Below are 27,846 nucleotides of genomic sequence, written 5' to 3'. Positions count from 1 at the left end.
AAATAAGGATGCAGCCTTAGTGAGTTTCCTATGAACGTGATCATTTGGATAGCCACGTTAGCTTCGTAGTGCAAGCAGGCTAGGTAGTGCTAGGTATCAACAGCCAATCCAGTAAGGCTGGAAGCTATAGTGAGCTTCAACTGGTCAATATCACAGAGTATTTGCATAAAGTTCAGCTTTCCCCAACTTTGGTCCCGTTCTATTCATGCTTCCTCGCCCATGCTTGTATTGCCCAAAAGTCCCCCCTGCCCACCTTGCTCCCCTCCATTGAAAATGAATGGCTTTCGAAGTTTCATCACCCCGTCTTCTTCTATGGAAACCCACTGTTAGATTCATCATGAGTAATCGTGACAGGAAGAGTGGGAGCTGTGACCTTAGCCTACCTCAGAAATCACACCTACACTTCTACAAGTCTGAAGAGCTACTTCCTTTCCTTACACCTGGCAAAGTCCCATATCATATTTAATTTAGTTTACTTTTCTGTTCATGTAGGGGAAAAAAGCTTTTATTTGTTTAATGGTTTAGATCTTATTTAGAATGGAAAATCCTTGATTGCAGAGGTCATAGCAATGTTTCCTCTAGATTATTTCTGTGGTCGAGCACAAAGACGATATGCACAGTGTGACTGCATGAAGACTACTTGGAAAAAAGCATACAATCTCATGTTGCAACTACAGATAAAGATCACTTTGTTCATCAATTGTAAACTATGTCCAACCGAAATTTCACTTCTGCTTTTATCCCAACCCATCTGAAAGACACACATACAGTGCATTCGGAAAGTTTCAGACCCCTTCCCTTTTTCCACATTTTGTTACGTTACAGCCTTGTTCTAAAATGGATGAAATAAAACATTTTCCTCATCAATCTACACATATTACCCCATAATGACAAAGCGAAAAAAATCTGTTTAGAAAAAATACAGAAATATCACATTTACATAAGTATTCAGACCCTTTACTCAGTAATTTGTTGAAGCACCTTTGGCAGCAATTACAGCCTCGAGTCTTCTTGAGTATGACACTACAAGCTTGGCCCCACCACGACTCTCTGTATCGTTCTCTGTCTACCCCCTGGTTTAGTCACTGTCTCCGTCTGAATAAAATAAATATAGTGAAGATCAGTTGAACTCCACTCTCCTTTTAAAACAGAGAGAAAGAAAAACTGCAATCTGGAACGTGTCCAGTGAAATCACAGCTGCGAAAGCTGTTGACCTCTGACTCGATGCTTCTCCACTGTGACTGCCTGGTGTTCTACATAAGATAAGATCACTTTATTGGTCCAACCAATGTTTGACTTCCACTGTTAACCCAACCCCTCCGAAATAAACATATACATACACATATACAGGTTTTGGGGAGATGCCACACTGGACGCCCGGGGAGCTGTTGTTGTGGGGAGGTTAAGTGCCTTGCTTAAGGGCACAACGGCAGCCAATATCATCTAGGATTTGATACCAGCCACCCTCCAGTTGCCAGCTCACTTCCCGCCATATTTTTCCTGTCGGACCCTGGATTTGAACTGGCAACCCTCCGGTTGCTGACTCACCCCTCTAACCGCTAGGCCGCCCTGGATAAATGGATTATCTACACTAGTTATGTAACATAATCTTACTGGGTTTATGAGTAAATCAAGGCTGTTTGAAACGAGGAGTCCTTTTTAATGGTTATGTTTTCTTCCATTTTTTTCTTCTTCATTAGTATTTTGCCTAACAGCCTCTGGGAAGCCAAAGAAATTGATCTGTGCCATTTGTATATTTCGTTTGAAAAGGTCTCGCCACAAGTTATTCCTTCCAAACAATCATTGAGGCCCATCACTTTCTCTCTGGCTCATTTGCATGGTTATACATTAAGGGCATGTGTCGGCCAAATAGTAGGCCTACACCTCACATTCAGCTGTTTAATCTTAGTACTCATCTTGATATCAGTAGCCAATCCCTTGTCGATGTAACAATAATAAACTTTGGTATGCACCCGTTTTAAAGACTAAAGGCCGGTTTCGCTAACATAATATTAAGACTAGTCCTGGACTAAGAAGCCATTTCAATGGAGAATCTCCATTAAAATAGTTTTGGGATCCAGGACTAGGCTTAATCTGACTCTGGGAGACTGGCCCTGAGAGTATCTTGCCGGAGACTGGTCTAGTGGTAGTGGCTGTCAACATTGTCAACTCTGTACCACTTATCCCCCCTGGCGACTCCAGAGCCCTTCCTCTCAGTCTGTCCCTCGTCATGTATCGCATGCATCTTTTCCAAAGATACTGTCCTAAATAATAATAAACACGTTTTAAAAATCATTACTTCCCCTAATGGAAAAAAACGCACCATGCTGACAAACGATTAAAACCAACGGGTGGCTGTCCTACCACCTCGGACCAAAACATCAACTGCCATTTTATGTTAATTTCCCGACTATTCTATGTTGAATTGCAACTGTTCGTCAACACACAGCAGTGGCCCACCCGCTGCTTTTACCCGTTTGTCAGCATGTGTTTTGTACAGGGATGAGTCTCCTCTCTCTCTCTGTCTCTGTCTCTCTCTCTGTCTCTGTCTCTGTCTCTCTCTCTCTCTCTCTCTCTCTCTCTCTCTCTCTCTCTCTCTCTCTCTCTCTCTGTCTGTCTGTCTGTCTGTCTGTCTGTCTGTCTGTCTGTCTGTCTGTCTGTCTGTCTGTCTGTCTGTCTGTCTGTCTGTCTGTCTGTCTGTCTGTCTGTCTGTCTGTCTGTCTGTCTGTCTGTCTGTCTGTCTGTCTGTCTGTCTGTCTGTCTGTCTGTCTGTCTGTCTGTCTGTCTGTCTGTCTGTCTGTCTGTCTGTCTGTCTGTCTGTCTGTCTGTCTGTCTGTCTGTCTGTCTGTCTGTCTGTCTGTCTGTCTGTCTGTCTGTCTGTCTGTCTGTCTGTCTGTCTGTCTGTCTGTCTGTCTGTCTGTCTGTCTGTCTGTCTGTCTGTCTGTCTGTCTGTCTGTCTGTCTGTCTGTCTGTCTGTCTGTCTGTCTGTCTGTCTGTCTGTCTGTCTGTCTGTCTGTCTGTCTGTCTGTCTGTCTGTCTGTCTGTCTGTCTGTCTGTCTGTCTGTCTGTCTGTCTGTCTGTCTGTCTGTCTGTCTGTCTGTCTGTCTGTCTGTCTGTCTGTCTGTCTGTCTGTCTGTCTGTCTGTCTGTCTGTCTGTCTGTCTGTCTGTCTGTCTGTCTGTCTGTCTGTCTGTCTGTCTGTCTGTCTGTCTGTCTGTCTGTCTGTCTGTCTGTCTGTCTGTCTGTCTGTCTGTCTGTCTGTCTGTCTGTCTGTCTGTCTGTCTGTCTGTCTGTCTGTCTGTCTGTCTGTCTGTCTGTCTGTCTGTCTGTCTGTCTGTCTGTCTGTCTGTCTGTCTGTCTGTCTGTCTGTCTGTCTGTCTGTCTGTCTGTCTGTCTGTCTGTCTGTCTGTCTGTCTGTCTGTCTGTCTGTCTGTCTGTCTGTCTGTCTGTCTGTCTGTCTGTCTGTCTGTCTGTCTGTCTGTCTGTCTGTCTGTCTGTCTGTCTGTCTGTCTGTCTGTCTGTCTGTCTGTCTGTCTGTCTGTCTGTCTGTCTGTCTGTCTGTCTGTCTGTCTGTCTCTTTCCCCCCACTAATGGGGCTTCGGACACTAAGAGGCCAGGTCACTATACTTCGTGCTGACTGGCTCGCCTCCATGCCTGTCCTTCGCTCTCACTCCCTATTCCCAGCCATTATGCCAGAAGTGGGGTTGGATAGAAAATGGCCTTAAATTACCAGGTATGGCAGGGAAACCGCCTCGGCTGAATAACAAACAGAGGAGGTTTGCGATGCGGCCAGGTGGAGTGATGATAGGGTTGTCAGGTTGCAAAGGACAGGTTAAGTGTCGAAGGCGAGGAGGGATCAGCTAGTGGTCAGGTTGGCGAGAGCGGTTGATTTAGCCTCGTACTTGACGGTGGTCTGCTACTGGGATCAGCTCAAGTGCCTTGCCCTTTTAAAAAGGAATGGTTTAGTGATGAGTGTGTGACATCGCTCGAGGTTAACGTGGTAGAGAGATCTCATTGCATGAATGGTGAGGCAAGTGTAGTTTAGTTTTGGCTGTAAATGTACAGTGTGGTGTAATACCTTTTTGTATGGACACACCTGAGGTTGACATTTCTCAACCCATTCTCTTTTTGTCTTTGATGTATTCTATGCTAGTTATGGGTGGAAATTAGCATGTTGGTTCAGGTCATAATAAAACGAATTAATGCTTGGAATCTGTTCTTAAAATCTCCAATCCTCCAGAGATTAAGAGTATCCCGTCTTTGATAGATTCACTTAACACTTATCTCTACTGTATTCACTTGAATTGTCCTTTGACTTGGTTAAGTTTTGACAGTTCTTTCCATTTTTTTTTGTTAGTTCCAATAACATAGTGAAAAGAAATTGGTTTATATAGAAACCTCACCTGTCTCGAAGACTAAGGAATGGAACAAAATAAAATATTTGATCTTCCAATAAATTAATTGGGTAATTAGAATTGCCATTTACACTATTCTCCCCCTCTCCCTATGACAGTTTGTCAAGTTTGCCAACATCGAGGAGGACACACCGTCCTACCACCGGCGCTATGACTTCTTTGTCTCCCAGTTCAGCGCCATGTGCCACTCAACCCACGAAGACCCTGAGACCAGAACCAGGTGAGGAAATAACGACAGGCTTGAAAATAAACCTGTAACAAAAAAATATTTAAAGGAAGTGTTCACCTGAATTAAATTATGCTCACTGGGGGAAATTGGCATTCTCTCTTTGTCCATAGACAAGTAAGGAAGCAAATGTGTAAAGTTGTAATTTTGGTGAACTAGTGTATCCCTTTAAAGCCACACACAGATATTCATGCCATAAAAAAATGGGTCACCAAAAATGTAAAAGGGAGGCCTATTCAACCGGAGACGCCTGCTCTTCTTTAATCTAATAAAGACACCAGGAATATATTCAGATGACTGTATGATTCACTCTCCGCCGAGAGACAGCATCCCACCACCAATATTGCTGTAATTATTTGTAAAAAATAAATAAAAATCTCAACCCCTGCAGCTGAGTTCTCGTGCTAGTCACACAGTGTAGGCGGTGAAAGCGGAAGCCCAGGGGACCAAGATAGATTATTTTGAAATTGGGGGTTGATCCTGCCGTGAACCGTATAGAACACGGTAAACAATGACTTAAAACTATTTTTTGAAAAAATTTATTGCGTTGCCGGATCATGTGACCACAGTAGGTGGAGAGGAGACCAGGGACTCCCAAACAGATTTTTTTCCCATATTTACCGAATTAGATTTCTGGCTAAGGTCATTCATGCTGTATCACATTAGTGGATACTTTCAATGTTCTCAGTATCCACAAGCTAAACGATTAACCATAATCCCAACTCATAACGTTAGTACCCTGCATGAACCTGCAGGTAGCTAACAAACCAGGTTCAATGTTAGCTAGCTAGCTAACATTAGGCTATAACTAGCAATGCAAATGGCTCTGAGATACAAATAATATTACTACACAGATCATACACGTAATGTTAGCTAGCGAGCCAGCCAGCTAACGTTAGCTAGCTAGCTAACCGTATGCTTTAACTTGAAATGAAAACGACTTTCTGACAAAATTAGAAACGTATAACATCTGAATGTAGCTAGCTAGACTATCTTACCCGTATTCATGAATGGACGCTTCTCCCTCTGTCACGGATGCCATGGTTGCCCTTAGTTTGAAGATGTAATCTGGAGACAGATGTTTTATACAACAGCCTTCTGTGTGTTCTCTTTTCGACTCCCTCTGCATATTTGCAATCAAACGCCATAATTTTCTCCATCTCCTTAGCTATCACACTCTGCTTCCACCGGACATTCCACTGATTTCAAAACTCGGTCCTCCCAGAAAGTGGAGAGCAACACTTTTGCAGTTCTACTACGTGATATATATATATTGAACTCTTTAGAAAGGTTTGCCTACAGATACTGACCAGCTTATGTTATAGACAGAAGCGTGCTACATGGCAGACCAATCCGAACTCATCTCTCGGCATGTCCAGCCCATCCTTTATCTCAGCCAATCATGGCTAGTGGGAAGGTTCCTGTCTTTTCTGTGGCTAAACCAACTAGGCTCATAATGTAACAATTGTATTCGTATTTACAAGTTTGTTATTAAGGCATATGAAAGTTCACTAGTTCCAGAAGGCATTTCTGCCAAGAAAACGCATTTAGATTTTTTTTTAAAATGCCTCTCCTGTGAAGTAGTGATGCGCGACATATGCCTAGTTTCCTGAATTGAGTCACAAATGTGGAAATAGGGAAGGTGTCTGAATACTTTCCGAATGAACTGGATCTGTGACCTTTTGAAATGTTTAAATCCTTCAAATAAAGTATTTAGAGTTGTGTGTGTGTGTGTGTGTGTGTGTGTGTGTGTATCCTGTGTAGGATTCGTGTGGCCGGTATCAAAGGGCTGCAGGGCGTGGTGAGGAAGACGGTGAACGATGAGCTTCAGGCCATCATCTGGGAGCCCCAGCACATGGACAAACTCATCCCCTCCATGCTGTTCAACATGCAGGATGCTGAGGACCTAGACAGGTACTTTTCATGTTTTTTTATTTACCCGCATGGCAGTCATAGACACTGAAATACATACACTACTGTTCAAAAGTTTGGGTTCACTTAGAAATGTCCTTGTTTTCGAAAGAAAATCTATTTTTTGGTCCATTAAAATAACATCAAATTGATCAGAAATACAGTCTAGACATTGTTAATGTTGTAAATGGCTATTGTAGCTGGAAACAGCTGATTTTTTAAAAATGGAATATCTACATAGGCATACAGAGGTCCGTTATCAGCAACCATCAGTCCGGTGTTTGCTAATCCAAGTTTATCATTTTAAAAGGCTAATTGATCATTAGAAACCCTTTTGCAATTATGTGAGCACAGCTGAAAACTGTTGTGCTAATTTAAAGAAGCAATAAAACGGGCCTTCTTGAGACTAGTTGAGTATCTGGAGCATCAGCAATTGTGGGTTCGATTACAGAATCAAAATGGCCAGAAACAAATAACTTTCTTCTGAAACTCGTCAGTCTAGAAATGAAGGCTATTCCATGCGAAAAATTGCCAAGAAACGGAATATCTCGTACAACGCTGTGTACTACTCCCTTCACAGAACAGCGCAAACTGGCTCTAACCAGAATAGAAAGAGGAGTGGGAGGCCCCGGTGCACAACTGAGCAAGATGACAAATACATTAGTGTGTCTAGTTTGAGAAACAGACACCTCACAGGTCCTCAACTGGCAGCTTCATTAAATAGTACCAGCAAAATGCCAGTCTCAACGTCAACAGGGAACAGGCGACTCCGGGATGCTGACCTTCTAGGCAGAGTTGCAAAGAAAAAGCCATATCTCAGACTGGCCAATAAAAAGAAAAGATGGGCAAAAGAACACAGACACTGGACAGAGCAAGATTGGAAAAAAGTGTTATGGACAGACGAATCGAAGTTTGAGGTGTTCGGATCACAAAGAACATTTGTGAGATGCAGACAAAATGAAAAGATGCTGGAGGAGTTCTTGATGCCGTCTGTCAAGCATGGTGGAGGCAATGTGATGGTCTGGGGGTGCTTTGGTGGTGGTAAAGTGGGAGATTTGTACAGGGTAAAAGGGATGTTGAAGAAGGAAGGCTATCACTCCTTTTTGCAACGCCATGCCATACCCTGTGGACGGCGCTTGATTGTATCCAATTTCCTCCTACAACAGGACAATGACCCAAAGCACAGCTCCAAACTATGCAATAACTATTTAGGGAAGAAGCAGTCAGCTGGTATTCTATCTATAATGGAGTGGCCAGCACAGTCGCCGGATCTCAACCCTATTGAGCTGTTGTAGGAGCAGCTTGACCGTATGGTACGTAAGAAGTGCGCATCAAGCCAATCCAACTTGTGGGAGGTGCATGGGGTGACATCTCTTCAGATTACCTTAACAAATTGACAACTAGAATGCCAAAGGTCTGCAAGGCTGTATTTGCTGCAAATGGAGGATTCTTTGACGAAAAAAGTTTGAAGTACACAATTATTATTTCAATTAAAAATCATTATTTCTAACCTTGTCAATTACTACATTTCCTATTTGTTTTGCTATATTTCCTATTCAAACTCATTTAATGTATGTTTTCATAGAAAAAATTGAAATCTCTAAGTGACCCCAAACTTTTGAACGTAGTGTAGGTATGGACTAACATCAATAAATTAACAATTGGTCCTGGTGTGTGGTACAAAAATGAGGTGTGGGCTGCGGGTGGTTCTGCCTGTCACCACTTGAAGTGGTAGTCTACTTAAAGTGGCAATCTGCAGTTCAAACCACAACAAACAAGCCACAGAAGATTGGCGCCGAAGAAGATGGCAGCCGTTTTACAGCCCTCTAACCGATTGTACTATTGTGTGTTTTTTCGTGTTATTTGTAATTTATTTGTTACGTAATGTTTCTGCCACCGTCTCTTAAGACCAACAAGAGCTTCTGGATATAAGGACAGCGATTACTCACCTGGTGATGGATGAAGATTTTTTCTGTAACGTAACAAAATGTGGAAAAAGTCAAGGGGTCTGAATACTTTCCGAAGGCACTGTAGGCTTAAAAAAAATATCCACGTGTGCAAATTCTGTAAGTGCCTCTACTGCTCTATGCCACTACTCAAAATATATGATATGCATGAAATGCTTTATTATAAAGGTGATTTCTTTTTTAATGCGTTCCGGTACCTCAGAGCCCCCAGGTGACCCCCCTCTTGGCTCACTTTTTGTTCCTGTACCTCCTAATTTACAAACTAAGCACTGACAGTCTCCTTCTCCTCCCTACTCCTTTTGATGCTGTAACACGGTCTGTGCAGAACCCATAATGCGCTCTAAGATGGCGCCAGAGGAGATGGCTGCCGTTTTATGTCCCTCTAACCAATTGTGCTATTATGTGTTTTTTCGCGTTATTTGGAATTTATTCTGTACATAATGTTTCTGTCAACGTCTCTTATGACCAAAAAGAGCTTCTGGATATCAGGACAGCGATTACGCACCTCGTATTGGACAAATATTTTTTCTTCAACGATTCGTTCGCGAAGGATATTCTACAGACACCCGTCATTCGCATGAGAAAGAGATGGAGAAATCGTGGACGTAGGTCAGGTGCTTTGTAAGGATCCGACAGCGAGCGAGTAATCTACCTCTTCCATCAATCCTATTAGCCAACGTACAATCATTTTAAAACAAAATGGACGACCTAAGATCAAGGATATCCTACCAATGGGACATTAAAAACTGTAATATCTTATGTTTCACCGAGTTGTAGCTGAACGACGACATGGATATCATAGCTGGCGGGATATACAGTGGGGAGAACAAGTATGTGACACACTGCCGATTTTGCAGGTTTTCCTACTTACAAAGCATGTAGAGGTCTGTAATTTTTATCATAGGTACACTTCAACTGTGAGGCGGAATCTAAAACAAAAATCCAGAAAATCACATTGTATGAGTTTTAAGTAATTAATTTGCATTTTATTGCATGACATAAGTATTTGATCACCTACCAACCAGTAAGAATTCCGGCTCTCACAGACCTGTTAGTTTTTCTTTAAGAAGCCCTCCTGTTCTCCACTCATTACCTGCATTAACTGCACCTGTTTGAACTCATTACCTGTATAAAAGACACCTGTCCATACACTCAATCAAACAGACTCCAACCTCTCCACAATGGCCAAGACCAGAGAGCTGTGTAAGGACATCAGGGATAAAATTGTAGACCTGCACAAGGCTGGGATGGGCTACAGGACAATAGGCAAGCAGCTTGGTGAGAAGGCAACAACTGTTGGTGCAATTATTAGAAAATGGAAGAAGTTCAAGATGATGGTCAATCACCCTCGGTCTGGGGCTCCATGCAAGATCTCACCTCATGGGGCATCAATGATCATGAGGAAGGTGAGGGATCAGCCCAGAACTACACGGCAGGACCTGGTCAATGACCTGAAGAGAGCTGTGACCACAGTCTCAAAGAAAACCATTAGTAACACACTACGCCGTCATGGATTAAAATCCTGCAGCACACGCAAGGTCCCCCTGCTCAAGCCAGCGCATGTCCAGGCCCGTCTGAAGTTTGCCAATGACCATCTGGATGATCCAGAGGAGGAATGGGAGAAGGTCATGTGGTCTGATGAGACAAAAATAGAGCTTTTTGGTCTAAACTCCACTCGCCGTGTTTGGAGGAAGGAGAAGGATGAGTACAACCCCAAGAACACCATCCCAACCGTGAAGCATGGAGGTGGAAACATCATTCTTAGGGGTTGCTTTTCTGCAAAGGGGACAGGACGACTGCGCCGTATTGAGGGGAGGATGGATGGGGCCATGTATCGCGAGATCTTGGCCAACAACCTCCTTCCCTCAGTAAGAGCATTGAAGATGGGTCGTGGCTGGGTCTTCCAGCATGACAACGACCCGAAACACACAGCCAGGGCAACTAAGGAGTGGCTCCGTAAGAAGCATCTCAAAGTCCTGGAGTGGCCTAGCCAGTCTCCAGACCTGAACCCAATAGAAAATCTTTGGAGGGAGCTGAAAGTCCGTATTGCCCAGCGACAGCCCCGAAACCTGAAGGATCTGGAGAAGGTCTGTATGGAGGAGTGGGACAAAATCCCTGCTGCAGTGTGTGCAAACCGGGTCAAGACATACAGGAAACGTATGATCTCTGTAATTGCAAACAAAGGTTTCTGTACCAAATATTAAGTTCTGCTTTTCTGATGTATCAAATACTTATGTCATGCAATAAAATGCAAATTAATTACTTAAAAATCATACAATGTGATTTTCTGGATAAAAAATTACAGACCTCTACATGCTTTGTAAGTAGGAAAACCTGCAAAATCGGCAGTGTATCAAATACTTATTCTCCCCACTGTACGCTACATCGGCAGGATGGAACAGCTGACTCCGGTATGACAAGGGGTGGCGGTGTATATTTGTAAATGACAGCTGGTGCATAAAATCTAATACTAAGGAAGTCTCTAGGTTTTGCTCGCCTGAGGTGTAGAGTGTCTCATGATAAGCTGTAGACCACACTATTTACCAATATTTTTCGTAGCTGTCTATTTACCACCACAAACTGATGCAGGCACTAAGATTGCACTCAATGAGCTGTATAAGGCCATAGATAAACAGGAAAACACTCATCCAGAGGCAGCGCTCCTAGTGGTCGGGGTCTTTAATGCAGGGAAACTTACATCTGTTCTACCTAATTTCTACCAGCATGTTAAATGTGCAACCAGAGGGAAAACAAATAATTATAGAACACCTTTACTCCACACACAGAGACACGTACAAGCTCTCCCTCACCCTCCATTTGGCAAATCTGACCATAACCTCCTGCTTATAAGGAAAAACTAAAGCAGGAAGCACCAGTGACTTGGTTAATAAGGAAGTAGTCAAATGATGCAGATGCTAAGCTACAGGACTGTACACCATTTACATTACATTTACATTTTAGTCATTTAGCAGACGCTCTTATCCAGAGCGACTTACAGTTAGTGAATACATATATATATATTTTTTTTCATACTGGTCCCCCGTGGGAATTGAACCCACAACCCTGGCATTGCAAACACCATGCTCTATCAACTGAGCTACATCCCTGCCGGCCATTCCCTCCCCTACCCTGGACAACGCTAGGCCAATTGTGCGCTGCCCATGAGTCTCCCGGTCGCGGCCGGCTGCGACAGAGCCTGGATTCGAACCAGGATCTCTAGTGGCACAGCTAGCACTGCGATGCAGTGCCTTAGACCACTGCGCCACTCAGGAGACACCACATTAGTCACTGGCTTCATCAATAAGTGCATCGATGACGTCGTCCCCACAGTGACCGTATGTACATACCCCAACAAGAAGCCCACCATAGTCCCTGTGCCCAAGAACACTAAGGTAACCTGCCTAAATGACTACCGACCCGTAGCACTCACGTCTGTAGCCATGAAGTTCTTTGAAAGGCTGGTAATGGCTCACATCAACACCATCATCCCAGAAACCCTAGACCCACACCAATTTGCATACCGCCCCAAAAGATCCACAGATGATGCAATCTCTATTGCACTCCACACTGCCCTTTCCCACCTGGACAAGAGGAACACCTACGTGAGAATGCTATTCATTGACTACAGCTCAGCGTTCAACACCATAGTGCCCTCAAAGCTCATCACTAAGCTAAGGATCCTGGGACTAAACACCTCCCTCTGCAACTGGATCCTGGACTACCTGACGGGCCTTCCCCGGGTGGTAAGGGTAGGTAACAACACATCTGCCACGCTGACCCTCAACACGGGGGCCCCTCAGGGGTGCGTACTCAGTCCCCTCCTGTACTCCCTGTTCACCCATGATTGCATGGCCAGGCACGACTCCAACACCATCATTAAGTTTGCCGATGACACAACAGTGGTAGGCCTGATCAACGACAATGATGAGACAGCCTATAGGGAGGAGGTCCGAGACCTGGCCGTGTGGTGCCAGGATAACAACCTCTCCCTCAACGTGATCAAGACAAAGGAGATGATTGTGGAACAGGTTATGAGCTTCAAGTTCCTTGGTGTCCATATCACCAACGAACTATCATGGTCCAAACACACCACGACAGTCGTGAAGAGGGCACGACAAAGCATATTCCCCCTCAGGAGACTGAAAAGATTTGGCATGGGTCCTCAGATCCTCAAAAAGTTCTACAGCTGCACCATCGAGAGCATACTGACTGGTTGCATCACAGGCTGGTATGGAAACTACTCGGCCTCTGACCGCAAGGCACTACAGAGGGTAGTGCATACGGCCCAGTACATCACCGGGGGCAAGCTTCCTACCATCCGGGACCTCTATACCAGGCGGTGTCAGAGGAAGGCCCTAAAAATGATCAAAGACTCCAGCCACCCTAGTCATAGACTGTTCTCTCTGCTACGGCACGGCAAGCGGTACCGGAGCGCCAAGTCTAGGTCCAAAAGGCTTCTTAACAGCTTCTACACCCAAGCCATAAGACTGGCTAACCAAACGATTTTAATTGCCCCCCCCCCATCCCCCTCTTTTACGCTGCTGCTACACTGTTTATTATTTATGCAGAGTCACTTTAACTCTACTCACGTGTACATATTACCACAATTACCTCGACTAACCAGTGCCCCCGCACATTGACTCGGTACCGGTACCCGCTGTATATAACCTCCTTAGTGTTATTTTATTTTACTGCTGCTCTTTAATTATTTGCTATTTTTATTTGGCTTGTAAGTAAGGATTTCACTGTAAGGTCTACACGTGTTGTATTCGGCGTATGTGGCAAATAACATTTTATTTGATTTGGCTAACAGCTGAGGGATGGGGCTGGAAAAATGCAACAACTCTCAAATTCATTGACAGAGCTATGGATGCAATGACTGACCGTCCATGATATCGAACTATAGTTTTAACCATTTTTTGAAGCTATACAGTGTTTATTTACAAAGACATTGTTTACGAACGAAGGAGTAAAATAAGCGTATATTTTGGGTTCTGATGAGGTTAGACAGTTGAAATAAGTTCATGAGGCATTTTACGTTCTATTCTTCAAGAATCAATGGCTATATAATATAAATGTTAAAGGCCAAACATGGATGTTGTAATTGCAGATTGCCTCTTTAATATAATTATATAATATTCCGTTTAGCAGATGCTTTTATCCAAATAGACTTGCAGTACCGTGAGATAATACATTTGTATTATGTGTATATTTTACATTTTACATTTTAGTCATTTAGCAGATGCTCTTATCCAGAGCGACTTACATGAGCAATTAGGGTTAAGTGCCTTGCTCAAGGGCACATCGACAGATATTTCACCTAGTCGGCTCGGGCATTAGAACCAGCGACCTTTCGGTTACTGGCACAACGCTCTTAACCACTAAGCTACCTGCCGCCCCATATATATATAATCCCTTCGGGAATTTAACTAACTAAATATTGCCCCTTGAGGCAAGTGTTCGATCCCTGGCTCCGACACTTTCCTCTGTCATTTCCTCTTGTCTATTGCCCCTTCTGATTCTATAAAAAAAAAGTGAAAAGAAAGAATAAGACGGGTAAATTCAAATATTTTAGCTAGGCTTGATTTAGCTTTCCCGGCAATTTATGGAATCAGTTGAATAGTCCTAAAAATGTAAACCCTGCCTATCTGGCACTCCATGTGCTAGCACAATCGAACGCTCAGTGACAACAAATACTATTTGAAACCAGGTCTTAAGGTGAAACCATGTATCCGTAAGAATCTAAGGCTTAGATCAAGGGCCTTAAGCTCCAGTCTAAAGGTGAAGGGAAAAACTGGAAAACACTGGCCATTGCTAACTTTTCAGGACTTTTCACTGCTATACACTATACACACTAGTTACATTCCCACAGGGATCACATACACATATTAAAAGTGTATGCATGTACTGTACGTCACTTTGGATAAAAGCTTCTGCTAAGTGACATTTTTATATTATAATAGAAGACTGTTTGAATTCACTTTTCTTAATAGACATCGGCTAGCTCTAAGAAAATGTATCCCTTCTCCCTTCCATCTCCCTCACCCCCTTCATCTATTGCTCTATTCTCCCTTTGTCTCTCTTTCCAAGTGGTAATCCACCACCGCTCTTCTTTCCTAATGGTAACAGAAACCCCCTGAATCTGCGTCTGCACCTTTCTATGAGCTGTCTGCTGTATACAGTGCATTCGGAAAGTATTCAGACCCCTTGACTTTTTCCACATTTTGTTACGTTACAGCCTTATTCTAAAATGGATTTCAAAAAATAAATAATCCCTCATCAATCTACACACAATACACCATAATGACAAAGCGAAAACAGGTTTTTCGAAATGTTTGCAAATGTATTAAAAATAAAAAACAGATACTTTATTTACGTAAGTATTCAGACCCTTTGCTATGAGCCTCGGAATTGAGCTCAGGTGCATCCTATTTCCATTGATCATCCTTGAGATGTTTCTACAACTTGATTGGAGTCCAACTGTGTTAAATTCAATTGATTGGACATGATTTGGAATGGCACACACCTGTCTATATAAGGTTCCAGTGTTGACAGTGCATGTCTGAGAAAAAAACAAGCCATGTGGTTGAAGGAATTGTCCGTAGAGCTCCGAAACAGGATTGTGTCAAAGGCACAGATCTGGTGAAGGGTACCAAAAATGTCTTCAGCATTGAAGGTCCCCAAGAACACAGTGGCCTCCATCATTCTTAAACGGAGTAAGTTTTGAACCACCTAGACTCTTCCTAGAGCTGGCCGCTCAGCCAAACTGAGCAATCGGGGGAGAAGGGCCTTGGTTAGGGAGGTGACCAAGAAACCTGATGGTTACTCTGACAGAGCTCCAGAGTTCCTCTTTGGAGATGGTTGTCCTTCTGGAAGGTTCTTCCATCTATGCAGCACTCCACCAATCAGGCCTTTATGGTAGTGTGGCCAGACGGAAGCCACTCCTCAGTAAAAGGCACATGACAGCCCGCTTGGAGTTTGCCAAAAGGCACCTAAATGACTCAGACCATGAGAAACAAGATTCTCTGGTCTGATGAAACCACGATTGAACTCTTTGGCCTGAATGCCAAGCGTCACGTCTGGAGGAAACCTGGCACCATCTCTACGGTGAAGCATGGTGGTTTTGGCAGCATCATGCTGTGGGGATGTTTTTCAGCAGCAGGGACTGGGAGACTAGTGAGGATCGTGGGAAAGATGAAAGGAGCAAAGTACAGAGTGTCTGAATGTCGTTGAGTGGCCCAGCCAGAACCCGGACTTGAACCCGATCGAACATCTCTGGAGTGACCTGAAAATAGATGTGCTACAAAATGTGGAAAAAGTCAAGGGGTCTGAATACTTTCCGAATGCACTGTATAAGCCCATAGCATTCCAGTTTTAGCATGGGTATTATTTTGCACTACAAACTCCTCAGACGCCTAGCATAGTCTGACTGCGTCCCACATGGCACCCTATTCCCTATATAGTTCAGTGCTTTTGACCAGGGCCCTATGGGGGCTTCCCTATGGGCCTTGGGCAATAGTAGTGCACTATATAGGGAATAGGGTGCCCTTTGGGATGCAGACCCTCTCCCGAGATATCCCATTAGCCCGAGGAGGATGAGTGACGATTGGGAATTGACAGTTCTTCTGGAGAAGGGGAAAAAAGCTTGATATTTCATACAGAGAAATCCCATCGACTCAGTCATGTGAGGGGCCAGAGCTGGATGTAGCCGTTGAGCCAGGCTCTTGCCCACGCCCAAGATTTACTGCACTGGAGATTTAGATTGAGACACCTTGCCACACGGCTGCTTGGCTTGTTGAGACAGGAGAGGTTTGTGGAGATAAAGCTTACCCTCCTCTCCTCATATCCCCGGTGCAAAATACACACACTCACTCTCGCTCCCTTTCTGTCTCTCCTTCTCCCCTCTCTCTCTCTCTCTCTCTCTCTCTCTCTCTCTCTCTCTCTCTCTCTCTCTCTCTCTCTCTCTCTCTCTGTCTCTGTCTCTGTCTCTGTCTCTGTCTCTGTCTCTCTCTCTCTCCTCTCTTTGTGTGTGTTCTCCTTCCCTCCAGGTGGTTACCATGTGAACAAAGCTATTTTTGGTGCTAGACTTTTTATTCTGTTCTTATACATAGAGCTCTCTTTGAACAGCAGACTAGCACTGCGGCATGCTGAGAAATTCCAGTTCTGATACACCAACCACAACAGTGTCTGTCTCTTATCATTGTTTCACCACATGTTTACCGCCTCATCAAGGTAATGACACCTAGGGCTAGGTGGGAGTGGTAAACAACACATTCTGCAGCACCTTTTTTTGCTCGTCGCCTGTCAATCACATGGTATTCACAAAGTACATGGCTTTTCTGTGACTACAGTATAACCAAGGAAATTTGTTGCACCCCTTTCTCTTTAATTTGTTGCATTGCACAATGTGGTCAAGAAAAAAGTGAGCAGTCATGATACACCCATCTGTATGTTCACATAGGTTCTTCATGCTAGCATACATTTTTAATCATGAAGTTTACCTGCAGAGAAGATCAGAAGTAAAGGGGTTCTTTCAAATACTATTTTTGATGTATCACAATGAGATTCGCGATAGGCAGATCACTACTAGGAAGAACCAATCACACAACGTCTGTCAGAAACAGACAGGTTGAGAGACGAATGAGGTGAACCCCTCCCTCTTTATAAGGCGCCACTCACCCACCCACTGGTTATTCTCGCTCTCTTCCTTGCGAAGTTTACTACGCTCCTGAACCTCTCCTCAGCACGACTTAATCCCTGCTTAATTGTTCTCAAGCGAACCGGTTAACGCTGCCGAACGTAGGACCTCAGCTCTCGTCTTTGTGTTGAACAAGTACAATTCATTTTCTACTCTAATGCATTTTCTACTCTTTCTACTACATTTGTGACCGACCACCTCGATTCGGTCTTATGTAGCAAAATTTGAAATAGTGTTTTTTACATTTGACGAAAGTAGAGACTCAGAGCTAGAAAGTGGTATATGATACACTGCAGTTGAGGAATAATGGGAAAGTAATTCTGCTTAGAGAGCTGATAAACTTGTAAACCCACTTTTGAGAAAATGGCCCTTGAATGTGTTGGTACACCTACTGGAAAGCTGCTCTTTGTCTACACCCCATAGCCACATCTAGCTAAGTGGATGGGACACTATTGTCTACACATGTACACATGTTCAATAGATGGCCGTAATCACCCCCAGACACACCTGGCTAATTTGATGGGTCATGTAATCATCTGGCAAAGTGGAGTCTTTTGTTTAGACATTACTGTACTGTAGCTAGCTAGCTAGCTAGCTAAACAATGAGCCGGCATAATCCCAACTCGTACTACTACACATACAAACATTGTCATAGCTGTAGTATGAATCTGCAGATAGCTAAAGAGCAAACCAACAAGGTTCAAAATTAGCTAGCTAACATTTAGGCTATAACTAGTAATGCAAATGGATTTCTGATTTGATTAATATTACCACACAGATCATACACATAACGTTAGTTAGCGAGCCAGCAAGCTAATGTTCACTAGCTAGCTAACAATACGCTTAAACTTGCAATATCTGAACATGTAGCTAGACTCTTACCCGTATACATAGATGAACGCTTCACGGCATACTGGAACCAAAACTCAGTTTTGTTAGTAGCTACATCTCACTCCGGTTCACACTGACCGTGGCATGTGCAGAAAGTAGCCCATAATGTTTTCCAACTTATCTGTCGATAGCACCTGCTAAATTCAGGGCATCAATGTTGTTGAGAAAAGTAGCAAAACTTTTTTAGTTCTTTTGTAGTTTGTGGCTAATGTTATATCTTTCGAAAACAGCGCAGTAGAAAGGACTATCAACACATACTGCACAGCTCACATTATAGACATATTCATGCTACATGGCAGACCAATCCAAACTCATCTCCCAGCAAGTCCAGCTCATCCATTATCTCAGACAATCATGGCTAGCGGGAAGGTTCCTGTCTTTTTCCGTGGCTAAACCAACTAGGTTCGTAATTTTAAATTTTATTATTATTATTTATGGATGGAATACAAGTTTGTTATTAAAGCACAAGTTCACATGTTCCAGAAGGCATTTCTGCCAAAAAACACATTCACTCAGAAATAAATGTTTACGTTCAAATGGCTCTCTTGTGAAGGAGTGACGTGCGACATATGCTTAGTTTCCTGAAACGAGTCACATTTTAAGTCTCCGGTGGTATCTAGCGTCACATGGATAGCTGTCGAGACTTGGTTAGTCCACGCTGCAAGGCATAAGCTTGGCTGGAAAGCAAGTTAACCACACTAGCATTCTTACCTGCACAAATGGTAGCATAAGCATTGCTAGCTAATGCAGAACCAGTTCCCTAACCCGCTTGGATGGTATCATTGCCAGGTCCCTCGGGTAGTACAACCTACGTTCACTCGTTTGTGTTGACTAGATTGACCGGTTTAGCGTCTCGGCATTACGGTCGTGGGAGATTTTCTACCAGAAGACGAATACCCACGCGTTTCCTTTCGGCTAGCACTACGCTAGCTATACCAACTTTAGCCCACGAGCTGGCTGCTAACTAGCTAACGCCTACACTAGCCCACCACGGCTATAGTGTTTATCCACCGTGCTCACTTAAGCTACTCATTAGCCAATGAGCTAGCTTAGATGTGCTCAATCTAAACAGTGTACACAGTAAATACCAATAATGAGTGCTGGAGTGCAGGTAATTGTTTTATAAAAGTGTTATAAAATGTGATAGTGTGTTATCCCCTATCTCCAGTGATGAGAACCATGTCTTACACAATTTCCTGATTTCACAGATGGACCACTTAGAAGTTAAATCATGGGGAGAAATAGTTATTTTACCAACTGATAGAACATAGGCTTTCTCCAAATTGACAGGGGATTCATGATTTTTATTTCTGGGGGTGGATTATCCCTTTAAGCTATGCTACTAGCCCTCACAGCGAACGCTAGCTAGCTAACCACGTCTAGTGATTGCTAGCTTAGCTCTCATATTTAGTTCACCTAAGATTAAAGGTAGACTCCGCTATATGATTGCTAAGCTAGGCGAAATGCTCACACGGCCTACCTCAGCTAGCACATCAGCTCAGCTTGCGTAGTTCACATAACGTTCAGTCGTTTTTGTGCTTACTTACTTAACCAGCTCCACCTACTAGGTTCTCCGGCCAATAGTCTCAAAAACAGGGTCAGCTACCGCGTCAAGGCTAGCCTTGCCACCTCCTGCCTCGCAGACCAGGTACCGTGGCAACCCGGTCTCCCCTCTACAAGCCAAAGCTCCACATTAGGGAGAGGGCAGTTCGCTAACGCCAGTGATAACTGAGCGAACAGCGACACAACAGGCTGCAAACTCACAGTCCAAGTCTCAGGACAGAGGTAGACAGTTGGGGAAACGGTCCTTTGCTACGGCCGTGTCAAGGTCCCGCCCGGAGATTCCCTGGACGGGTCCATCCCCAGCGGCAGAAAGGGGCAGCAACACTTCACGCCGTGTCCTGGTCTATACCCTCTCGGGTGGAGCACAGACTTTCCCCCCATCAGAATGGGGGAGAGGCATTTCTGTGCACCTAAAACCCTGCTCTTCGTGCAGTAGCTCATTCCTATGTGTCATCTCACAGGGAAGACTGAAGGAGCTCGCTAAACCCTCTTTTTCAAGTAGCCAATGAAGGAAGACAAATTGGATGCGCCCCATTCTGGACCTACAGGTCCTCAACAGCCATCTGAAAAAGTCCATGTGCTTATGGTCAACGTACTGTCTCGCTCTTTTCGTCAAGGCGACTGGTTCACTTCAATCGACCTACAGGACGCTTATTTTCACGTAAGTATTCTACCAACACACAGGAGGTTACTCAGAGTTGCCTTTTAGGGAACAGCCTACGAATACCTTGCTGTCCCCTTCGGGCTAGCACTAGCTCTCCGCACGTTCAACGACTCATGTCCCGGGCGTACTGAATATATGAGCGGACTTGTCCAGAGGGAATCCCCTATACAGGGATTGGAGACTCCATCCCGACGTGGTGAACCAGATCTTGGAGAGATACGGTCGAACACCACTGATCTCTATGCATCGCACAAAGGCACACACTGTCTGCTGTTCTTTGCGCTAGCAGCACTACTAGGGGTAGACGCGCTGGTACACCCTTTGGCCAAGGGTGCTGCGCTACGCTTTTCCTTCTCTATGCCTAATACGCCCCACTCTAGTCGTAGTGAGGAAACAAGGCTTATCCCTCATCTTAGTAGCCGCTCGATGGCCATGGGAAGCTCTGGTTACCGGACGACGAGCCCTGGCAGCTACTGTTACGCAGGGATCTTCTGACCCAAATGAACAAAGAGATTTCCCACCCTCACCCAGAAACCATGGCCCTCTGGGCCTGGCCTGTGAGAGGATGAATCTGAATGTGATAGGCTTACCACTCAGTCATTGAGACTATCCAGAGTGCCAGAGCCCCTTCTTCGCACTCACTGTATGGAAACATGTGGCATGTTTTTGAGAATTGGCTTTGACAGTAACACAGTAGGAAAGCACCCTCTGTTATGTCATTTTATGAAGGGAGCGCGTCGCTTAGGTCCAGTCTCCAAGCCTTTAGCCCCATCTCGGGACCTATTTTGCTTGAGGCTATTTCACAGCAGTCTTTTGAGGCGCTGGAAGGCGTGCAGATGAAATATCTCTCCTTCAAAACCGCTTTGCTGATTGTCCTTACGTCTGCAGATTAGTCCGCCATTCGTGCCTACAGTTTGCCCCGGGGTTATCCAAGGTAACCTAAACCCGCCTTTATGCCTATGGTCAGCGATCATTATAATTGGCTTGTGGCTTTCCCCTCACCGCCATTCACTAACATGGAAGAAGAGCGTCTCCACCGTTTGTGTCCAGTACTCGCGTTGCGCATTTACTTGGACAGAATGAGAGCATTACGCAAGCGTGACCAACTCTACATTTCTTGGGCATCCTCCCTGCAAGGGTAGGCTCCTCTCTCGTCAACGACTATCCCGTTGCATAGTGGAGGCTGTTATATTGGCTTGTAATAGCAACGGTTTACAGCCCCCGGAGGGCCTGAAGGCTCATTCCACCAGAGGTCTGGCTACCTCTTGGGCACTGTTCAAAGGCATCTCTTTACAAGAGATCTGCGATGCGGCATGTTGGGCTACCCCTCATACATTTGAGGGTTTACCAACTGGATGTCACTGCACCTTAGTTGGTTCATACTGTCCTCTGTGTCGGAACCTCTGAGGGATGCTTTTTTGGAACTACCCTGGCTTCGGAGAACATGTCTGCGATACGGGAGTTGGCCATATCCCATTGTGTTACATCAAATAAAAATCTGTTGTCACATGCTTCGTAAACAACAGGTGTAGACTAACAGTGAAATGCTTACTTACGGGCCCTTCCCAACAATGCAGGGAGAAAGAAAATGGAGAAATAATAGGAAAGTAAAACACGTAATAATAAATAGACAATGAGTAACAATAACTTGGCTGTATACAAGGGGTACCAGTACCGAGTCGATGTGCAGGGGTACGAGGTAATTGAAGTAGATATTTACATAGAACTAGGAATAAAGTGTCACAGTTAACAACAGCAGTGTATGTGTTGAGTAAAAATAAATAGTGTGAAAAAGGTTTGATGCAGATAGTCCGGGTAGCTATTTGGTTAACTATTTAACTAACTATTTAGTAGTCTTATGGCTTTGGGGTAGAAGCTGTTCAGGGTCCTGTTGGTTCCAGACTTAGTGCATCGGTACCGCTTGCCTTGCGGTAGCAGAGAGAACGGTCTATAACTTGGGGGGCTGGAGTCTTTGTCAATTTTTAGGGCATTCCACTGACACCGCCTGATATAGAGGTCCTGGATGGCAGGGAGCTCGGCCCCAGTGATGCACTGAGCCATACGCACTACCCTCTGTAGCATTTTGTGGTCGGATGCTAAGCAGTTACCATACCAAGCGGTAATGCAGCCAGTCAAGATGCTCTCTGTGGTTCAGCTGTAGATATTTTTGAGGATCTGAGGGCCCATGCCAAATCTTTTCATCCTCCTGAGTGGGAAAAGGCATTGTCGTGCCCTCTTCACGACTGTGTTGGTGTTTGTACCATGATAGATCCTTAGTGATGTGGACACTGAGGAACTTGAAACTCTTACATACATACATACATACATACATACATACATACATACATACATACATACATACATACATACATACATACATACATACATACATACATACATACATACAGTTGAAGTCGGAAGTTTACATACACCATAGCCAAATACATTTAAACTCTGTCTTTCACATTTCCTGACATTTAATCCTAGTAAAAATTCCCTGTCTTAGGTCAGTTAGGATCACCACCTTATTTTAAGAATGTGAAATGTCAGAATAATAGTAGAGTGATTTATTTCAGCTTTTATTTCTTTCATCACATTCCCAGTGGGTCAAAGGTTTACATACACTCAATTAGTATTTGGTAGCATTGCCTTTAAATTGTTTAACTTGGATCAAACGTTTCGGGTAGCCTTCCACAAGCTTCCCACAATAAGTTGGGTGAATTTTGGCCCATTCCTCCTGACAGAGCTGGTGTAACTGAATCAGGTTTGTAGGCCTCCTTGCTCACACACGCTTTTTCAGTTCTGCCCACAAATGTTCTATAGGATTGAGGTCAGGGCTTTGTGATGGCCACTCCAATACCTTGACTTTGTTGTCCTTAAGCCATTTTGCCACAACTTTGGAAGTATGCTTGGGGTCATTGTCCATTTGGAAGACCCATTTGCGACCAAGCTTTAACTTCCTGACTGATGTCTTGAGATGTTGCTTCAAAATATCCACATAATTTTCCTTCCTCATGATGCCATCTATTTTGTGAAGAGCACCAGTCCCTCCTGCAGCAAAGCACCCCCCACAGCATGATGCTGCCTCCCCCGTGCTTCACGGTTGGGATGGTGTTCTTCGGCTTGCAAGTACCCCCCTTTTTCCTCCAAACATAACGATGGTCATTATGGCCAAACAGTTCTATTTTTGTTTCATCAGACCAGAGGACATTTCTCCAAAAAGTACGATCTTTGTCACCATGTGCTGTTGCAAACCGTAGTCTGACATTTTTATGGCGGTTTTGGAGCAGTGCCTTCTTCCTTGCTGAGCGGCCTTTCAGGTTATGTCGATATAGAACTCGTTTTACTGTGGATATAGATACTTTTGTACCTGTTTCCTCCAGCATCTTCACAAGGTCCTTGGCTGTTGTTCTGGGATTGATTTGCACTTTTCGCACCACATTACGTTAATCTCTAGGAGACAGAATGTGTCTCCTTCCTGAGCGGTATGACGGCTGCGTGGTCCCATGGTGTTTATACTTGCGTACTATTGTTTGTACCGATGAACGTGGTACCTTCAGGTGTTTGGAAATTGCTCCCAAGGATGAACCAGACATTTAGATGTCTACAATTTCTTTTCTGAGGTCTTGGCTGATTTATTTAGATTTTCCCATGATGTCAAGCAAAGAGGCACTGAGTTTGAAGGTAGGCCTTGAAATACATCCACAGGTACACCTCCAATTGACTTAAATGATGTCAATTAGCCTATCAGAAGCTTCTAAGCCATGACATCATATTCTGGAATTTTCCATGCTGTTTAAAGGCACAGTCAACTTAGTGTCAACTTCTGACCCACTGGAATTGTGATACAGTGAATTATAAGTGAAATAATCTGTATGTAAACAATTGTTGGAAAAATTACTTGTGTCATGCACAAAGTAGATGTCCTAATCGACTTGCCAAAACTATAGTTTGTTAACAAGAAATTTGTGGAGTGGTTGAAAAACGGGTTTTAATGACTCCAACCTAAGTGTATGTAAACTTCCGACTTCAACTGTACATACATACATATCTTTAAAAAAAAAAATATTTCCCTTTATTATTTTCCACCTCTTCCCTAATTGGAGTAAACTAGTGAACAACAATGCTTAGGCCTCTACTTCCAGCTTATACATACTATATACATTTTATGGACACAGTCAATTTTTCAATAATTCTATTTTGTTTGTTTTTACTCCTGAACTTCCTCTACCCTCAACCTCTCCGCTCCTTTGTCTTGCTGACGTTGAGGGAGAGGTTGTTGTCCAGGTTGTCTCTGACCTCCTCCCTATAGGCTGTCTCAGCGTCGTTGGTGATCAGACCTACCACCGTCGAGTCGTCGCAAACTTAATGATGGTGTTGGAGTCGTGCGCAGCCATGTAGTCGTGGTGAACAGGGAGTACCAAAGGAGACTAAGCATGCATGTGTTGTTGCCTACCCTCATCACTTGGGGGCGTCCCGTCAGGATCCAGTTGCAGAGGGAGGTGTTTAGTCCCAGGGTCCTTAGCTTAGTGATGAGCTTGGAGGGCACTATGGTGTTGAACGCTGAGCTGTAGTCAATGAACAGCATTCTCACGTAGGTGTTTATTTTGTCCAAGTGGGAAAGGGCAGTGTGGAGTGCAATAGAGATTGCATCATCTATTAATCTCTTTGGGCGGTATGCAAATTGAAATGGGTCCAGGGTGTCTGAGATGATGGTATTGATGTGAGCCATGACCAGCCTTTCAAAGCATTTCATGGCTACAGATGTGAGTGCTATGGGGCGATAGTCAGTTAGACAGGTTACCTTGACATTCTTGGGCACAGGGACTATGGTGGTCTGCATGAAACATGTACAGTTGAAGTCTGAAGTTTACATACACTTAGGTTGGAGTCATTAAAACTCATTTTTCACCCACTCCACAAATTTCTTGTTAACAAACTATAGTTTTGGCAAGTCTGATAGGATATCTACTTTGTGCATGACACAAGTAATTTTTCCAACAATTGTTTACAGACAGATTATTTCACTTATAATTCACTGTATCACAATTCCAGTGGGTGAGAAGTTTACATACACTAAGTTGATTGTGCATTTAAACAGCTTGGAAAATTCCAGAAAATGATTTCATGGCTTTAGAAGCTTCTGATAGGCTAATTGACATCATTTCAGTCAATTGGAGGTGTACCTGTGGATGTATTTCAAGGCCTACCTTCAAACTCAGTGCCTCTTTGCTTGACATCATGGGAAAATCAAAATAAATCAGCCAAGACCTCAGGAACAAAAAGAGCTGGTTCATCCTTGGGAGCAATTTCCAAATGTCTGAAGGTACCACGTTCATCTGTACAAACAATTGTGCGCAAGTATAAACACCATGGTACCACGCAGCCGTCATACCGCTCAGGAAGGAGACGCGTTCTGTCTCCTAGAGATGAACATACTTTGGTGTGAAAAGTGCAAATCAATCCCAGAACAACAGCAAAGGACCTTGTGAAGATGCTAGAGGAAACAGGTACAAAAGTATCTATATCCACAGTAAAACAAGTCCTATATCGACATAACCTGAAAGGCCGCTCAGCAAGGAAGAAGCCACTGCTCCAAAACAGCCATAAAAAAGCCAGACTACGGTTTGCAACAGCACATGAGGACAAAGATCATACTTTTTGGAGAAATGTCCTCTGGTCTGATGAAACAAAAATAGAACTGTTTGGCCATAATGACCATCATTATGTTTGGAGGAAAAGGGGCAGGCTTAATAGCCGAAGAACACCATCCCAACCGTGAAGCACGGGGTGGCAGCATCATGCTGTGGGAGTGCTTTGCTGCAGGAGGGACTGGTGCACTTCACAAAATAGATGGCATCATGAGGAAGGAAAATTATGTGGATATATTGAAGCAACATCTCAAGACATCAGTCAGTAAGATAAAGCTTGGTCGCAAATGGGTCTTACAAATGGACAATGACCTAATGACAAAGTTGTGGTAAAATCGCTTAAGGACAACAAAGTCAAGGTATTGGAGTGGCCATCACAAAGCCCTGACCTCAATCGTATTGAAAATATGTGGGCAGAACTGAAAAAGCGTGTGCGAGCAAGGAGGCCTACAAACCTGACTCAGTTACACCAGCTCTGTCAGGAGGAATGGGCCAAAATTCACCCAACTTATTGTGGGAAGCTTGTGGAAGTCTACCCCAAACGTTTGACCGAAGTTAAACAATTTAAAGGCAATGCTACCAAATACTAATTGAGTGTATGTAAACTTCTGACCCACTGGGAATATGATGAAAGAAATAAAAGCTTAAATAAATCATTCCCTCTACTATTATTCTGACATTTCAGATTCTTAAAATAAAGTGGTGATCCTAACTGACCAAAGACAGTGAATTTTTACTAGGATTAAATGTCAGAATTGTGGAAAAACTGAGTTTAAATGTATTTGGCTAAGGTGTACGTAAACTTCCGACTTCAACTGTAGGTATTGCAAACTTGGTCAGGGAGAGGTTGAATATGTCAGTGAAGACACTTGCTAGCTGGTCATTGCATGGTCCGAGTACACGTCCTGGTAATCCGTCTGGCCCGGCGGACTTCTGAATGTTGACCTGTTTAAAGGTCTTACTCACATCAGCTACAAAGAACGTGATCATACAGTCAACGGAACAGCTGGTGCTCTCAAACATGGTTCAGTGTTGCTTGCCTCGAAGCGAGCATAGAAAGCATTTAGTTCGTCTGGTAGGCTTGCGCCACTGGGCAGCTCGCGGCTGGGTTTCCCTTTGTAATCCGTGATAGTTTGCAAGCCCTGCCACATCTGACGATCTTAGTCCTGTATTGTCACTTTGCCTGTTTAATGGTTCGTTGGAGGGCGTAGTGGGATTTCCTATATATCCTTTGGGTTAGTGTCCCGCTCCTTGAAAGTGGCAGCTCTAGCCTTTAGTTCAGTACAGATATTGCCTGTATTCCATGGCTTCTGATTGGGATATGTACGTACGGTCAATGTGGGGACGACGTCATTGATGCACTTATTAATAAAGCTGGTGACTTATGTGGTAATCTCCTCAATGCCATCGGATGAGTCCCAGAATATATTTCCGTCTCTGATTGTGAAACAATCCTGTAGCTTAGCATCTGCCTTCATCGGACCACTTCCGTATTGAGCGCATCCTGTTTTGAGATTTTGCTTGTAAGCAGGAATCTGGAGGATAGAGTTATGGTCAGATTTTCCAAATGGAAGGCGAGGGAGAGCTTTGTCTGTGTGTGTAGTAAAGGTGCCATGCACAAGGTGACCTGCTGATAGACATTCAGTTACATAGATTTCAGTTTTCCTGCATTAAAATCATTGGCCACTAGGAGCGCTGCCTCGGGATGAGCATTTTCTTGTTTGCTTATGGCCCTATACAACTCGTTTAGTGCGGTCTTAGTGCCAGCATCGGTTTGTGTGGTAAATAGATAGCTACAAAAAATAGAGAAACTCTCTTGGTAAGTAGTATGGTCTACAGCTTATCATGAGGTATTCGAACT

At 43.9% G+C, this 27,846-nt stretch overlaps 1 protein-coding gene across 2 annotated transcripts in view; it reads left to right on the top strand.

The window, feature by feature from the left end:
• The window catches only part of efr3a (EFR3 homolog A (S. cerevisiae)), a 289,424-nt gene that overhangs the window by 125,546 nt on the left and 136,032 nt on the right, over positions 1 to 27,846 (top strand). For both annotated transcript variants that reach the window (XM_041841458.2, XM_041841456.2), the window contains exons 6-7: positions 4,513 to 4,634; positions 6,405 to 6,554. In XM_041841458.2, the coding sequence (XP_041697392.1) occupies positions 4,513 to 4,634; positions 6,405 to 6,554 (272 nt within the window). The remainder of the gene's footprint in view (positions 1 to 4,512; positions 4,635 to 6,404; positions 6,555 to 27,846) is intronic.

Source organism: Coregonus clupeaformis, unplaced genomic scaffold (genome assembly GCF_020615455.1).
Source record: "Coregonus clupeaformis isolate EN_2021a unplaced genomic scaffold, ASM2061545v1 scaf0021, whole genome shotgun sequence".
NCBI lineage: Eukaryota > Metazoa > Chordata > Actinopteri > Salmoniformes > Salmonidae > Coregonus > Coregonus clupeaformis.
The sequence above is the reverse complement of the archived record's forward strand: the minus strand, read 5'-3'. Positions and strand labels throughout refer to the sequence as shown.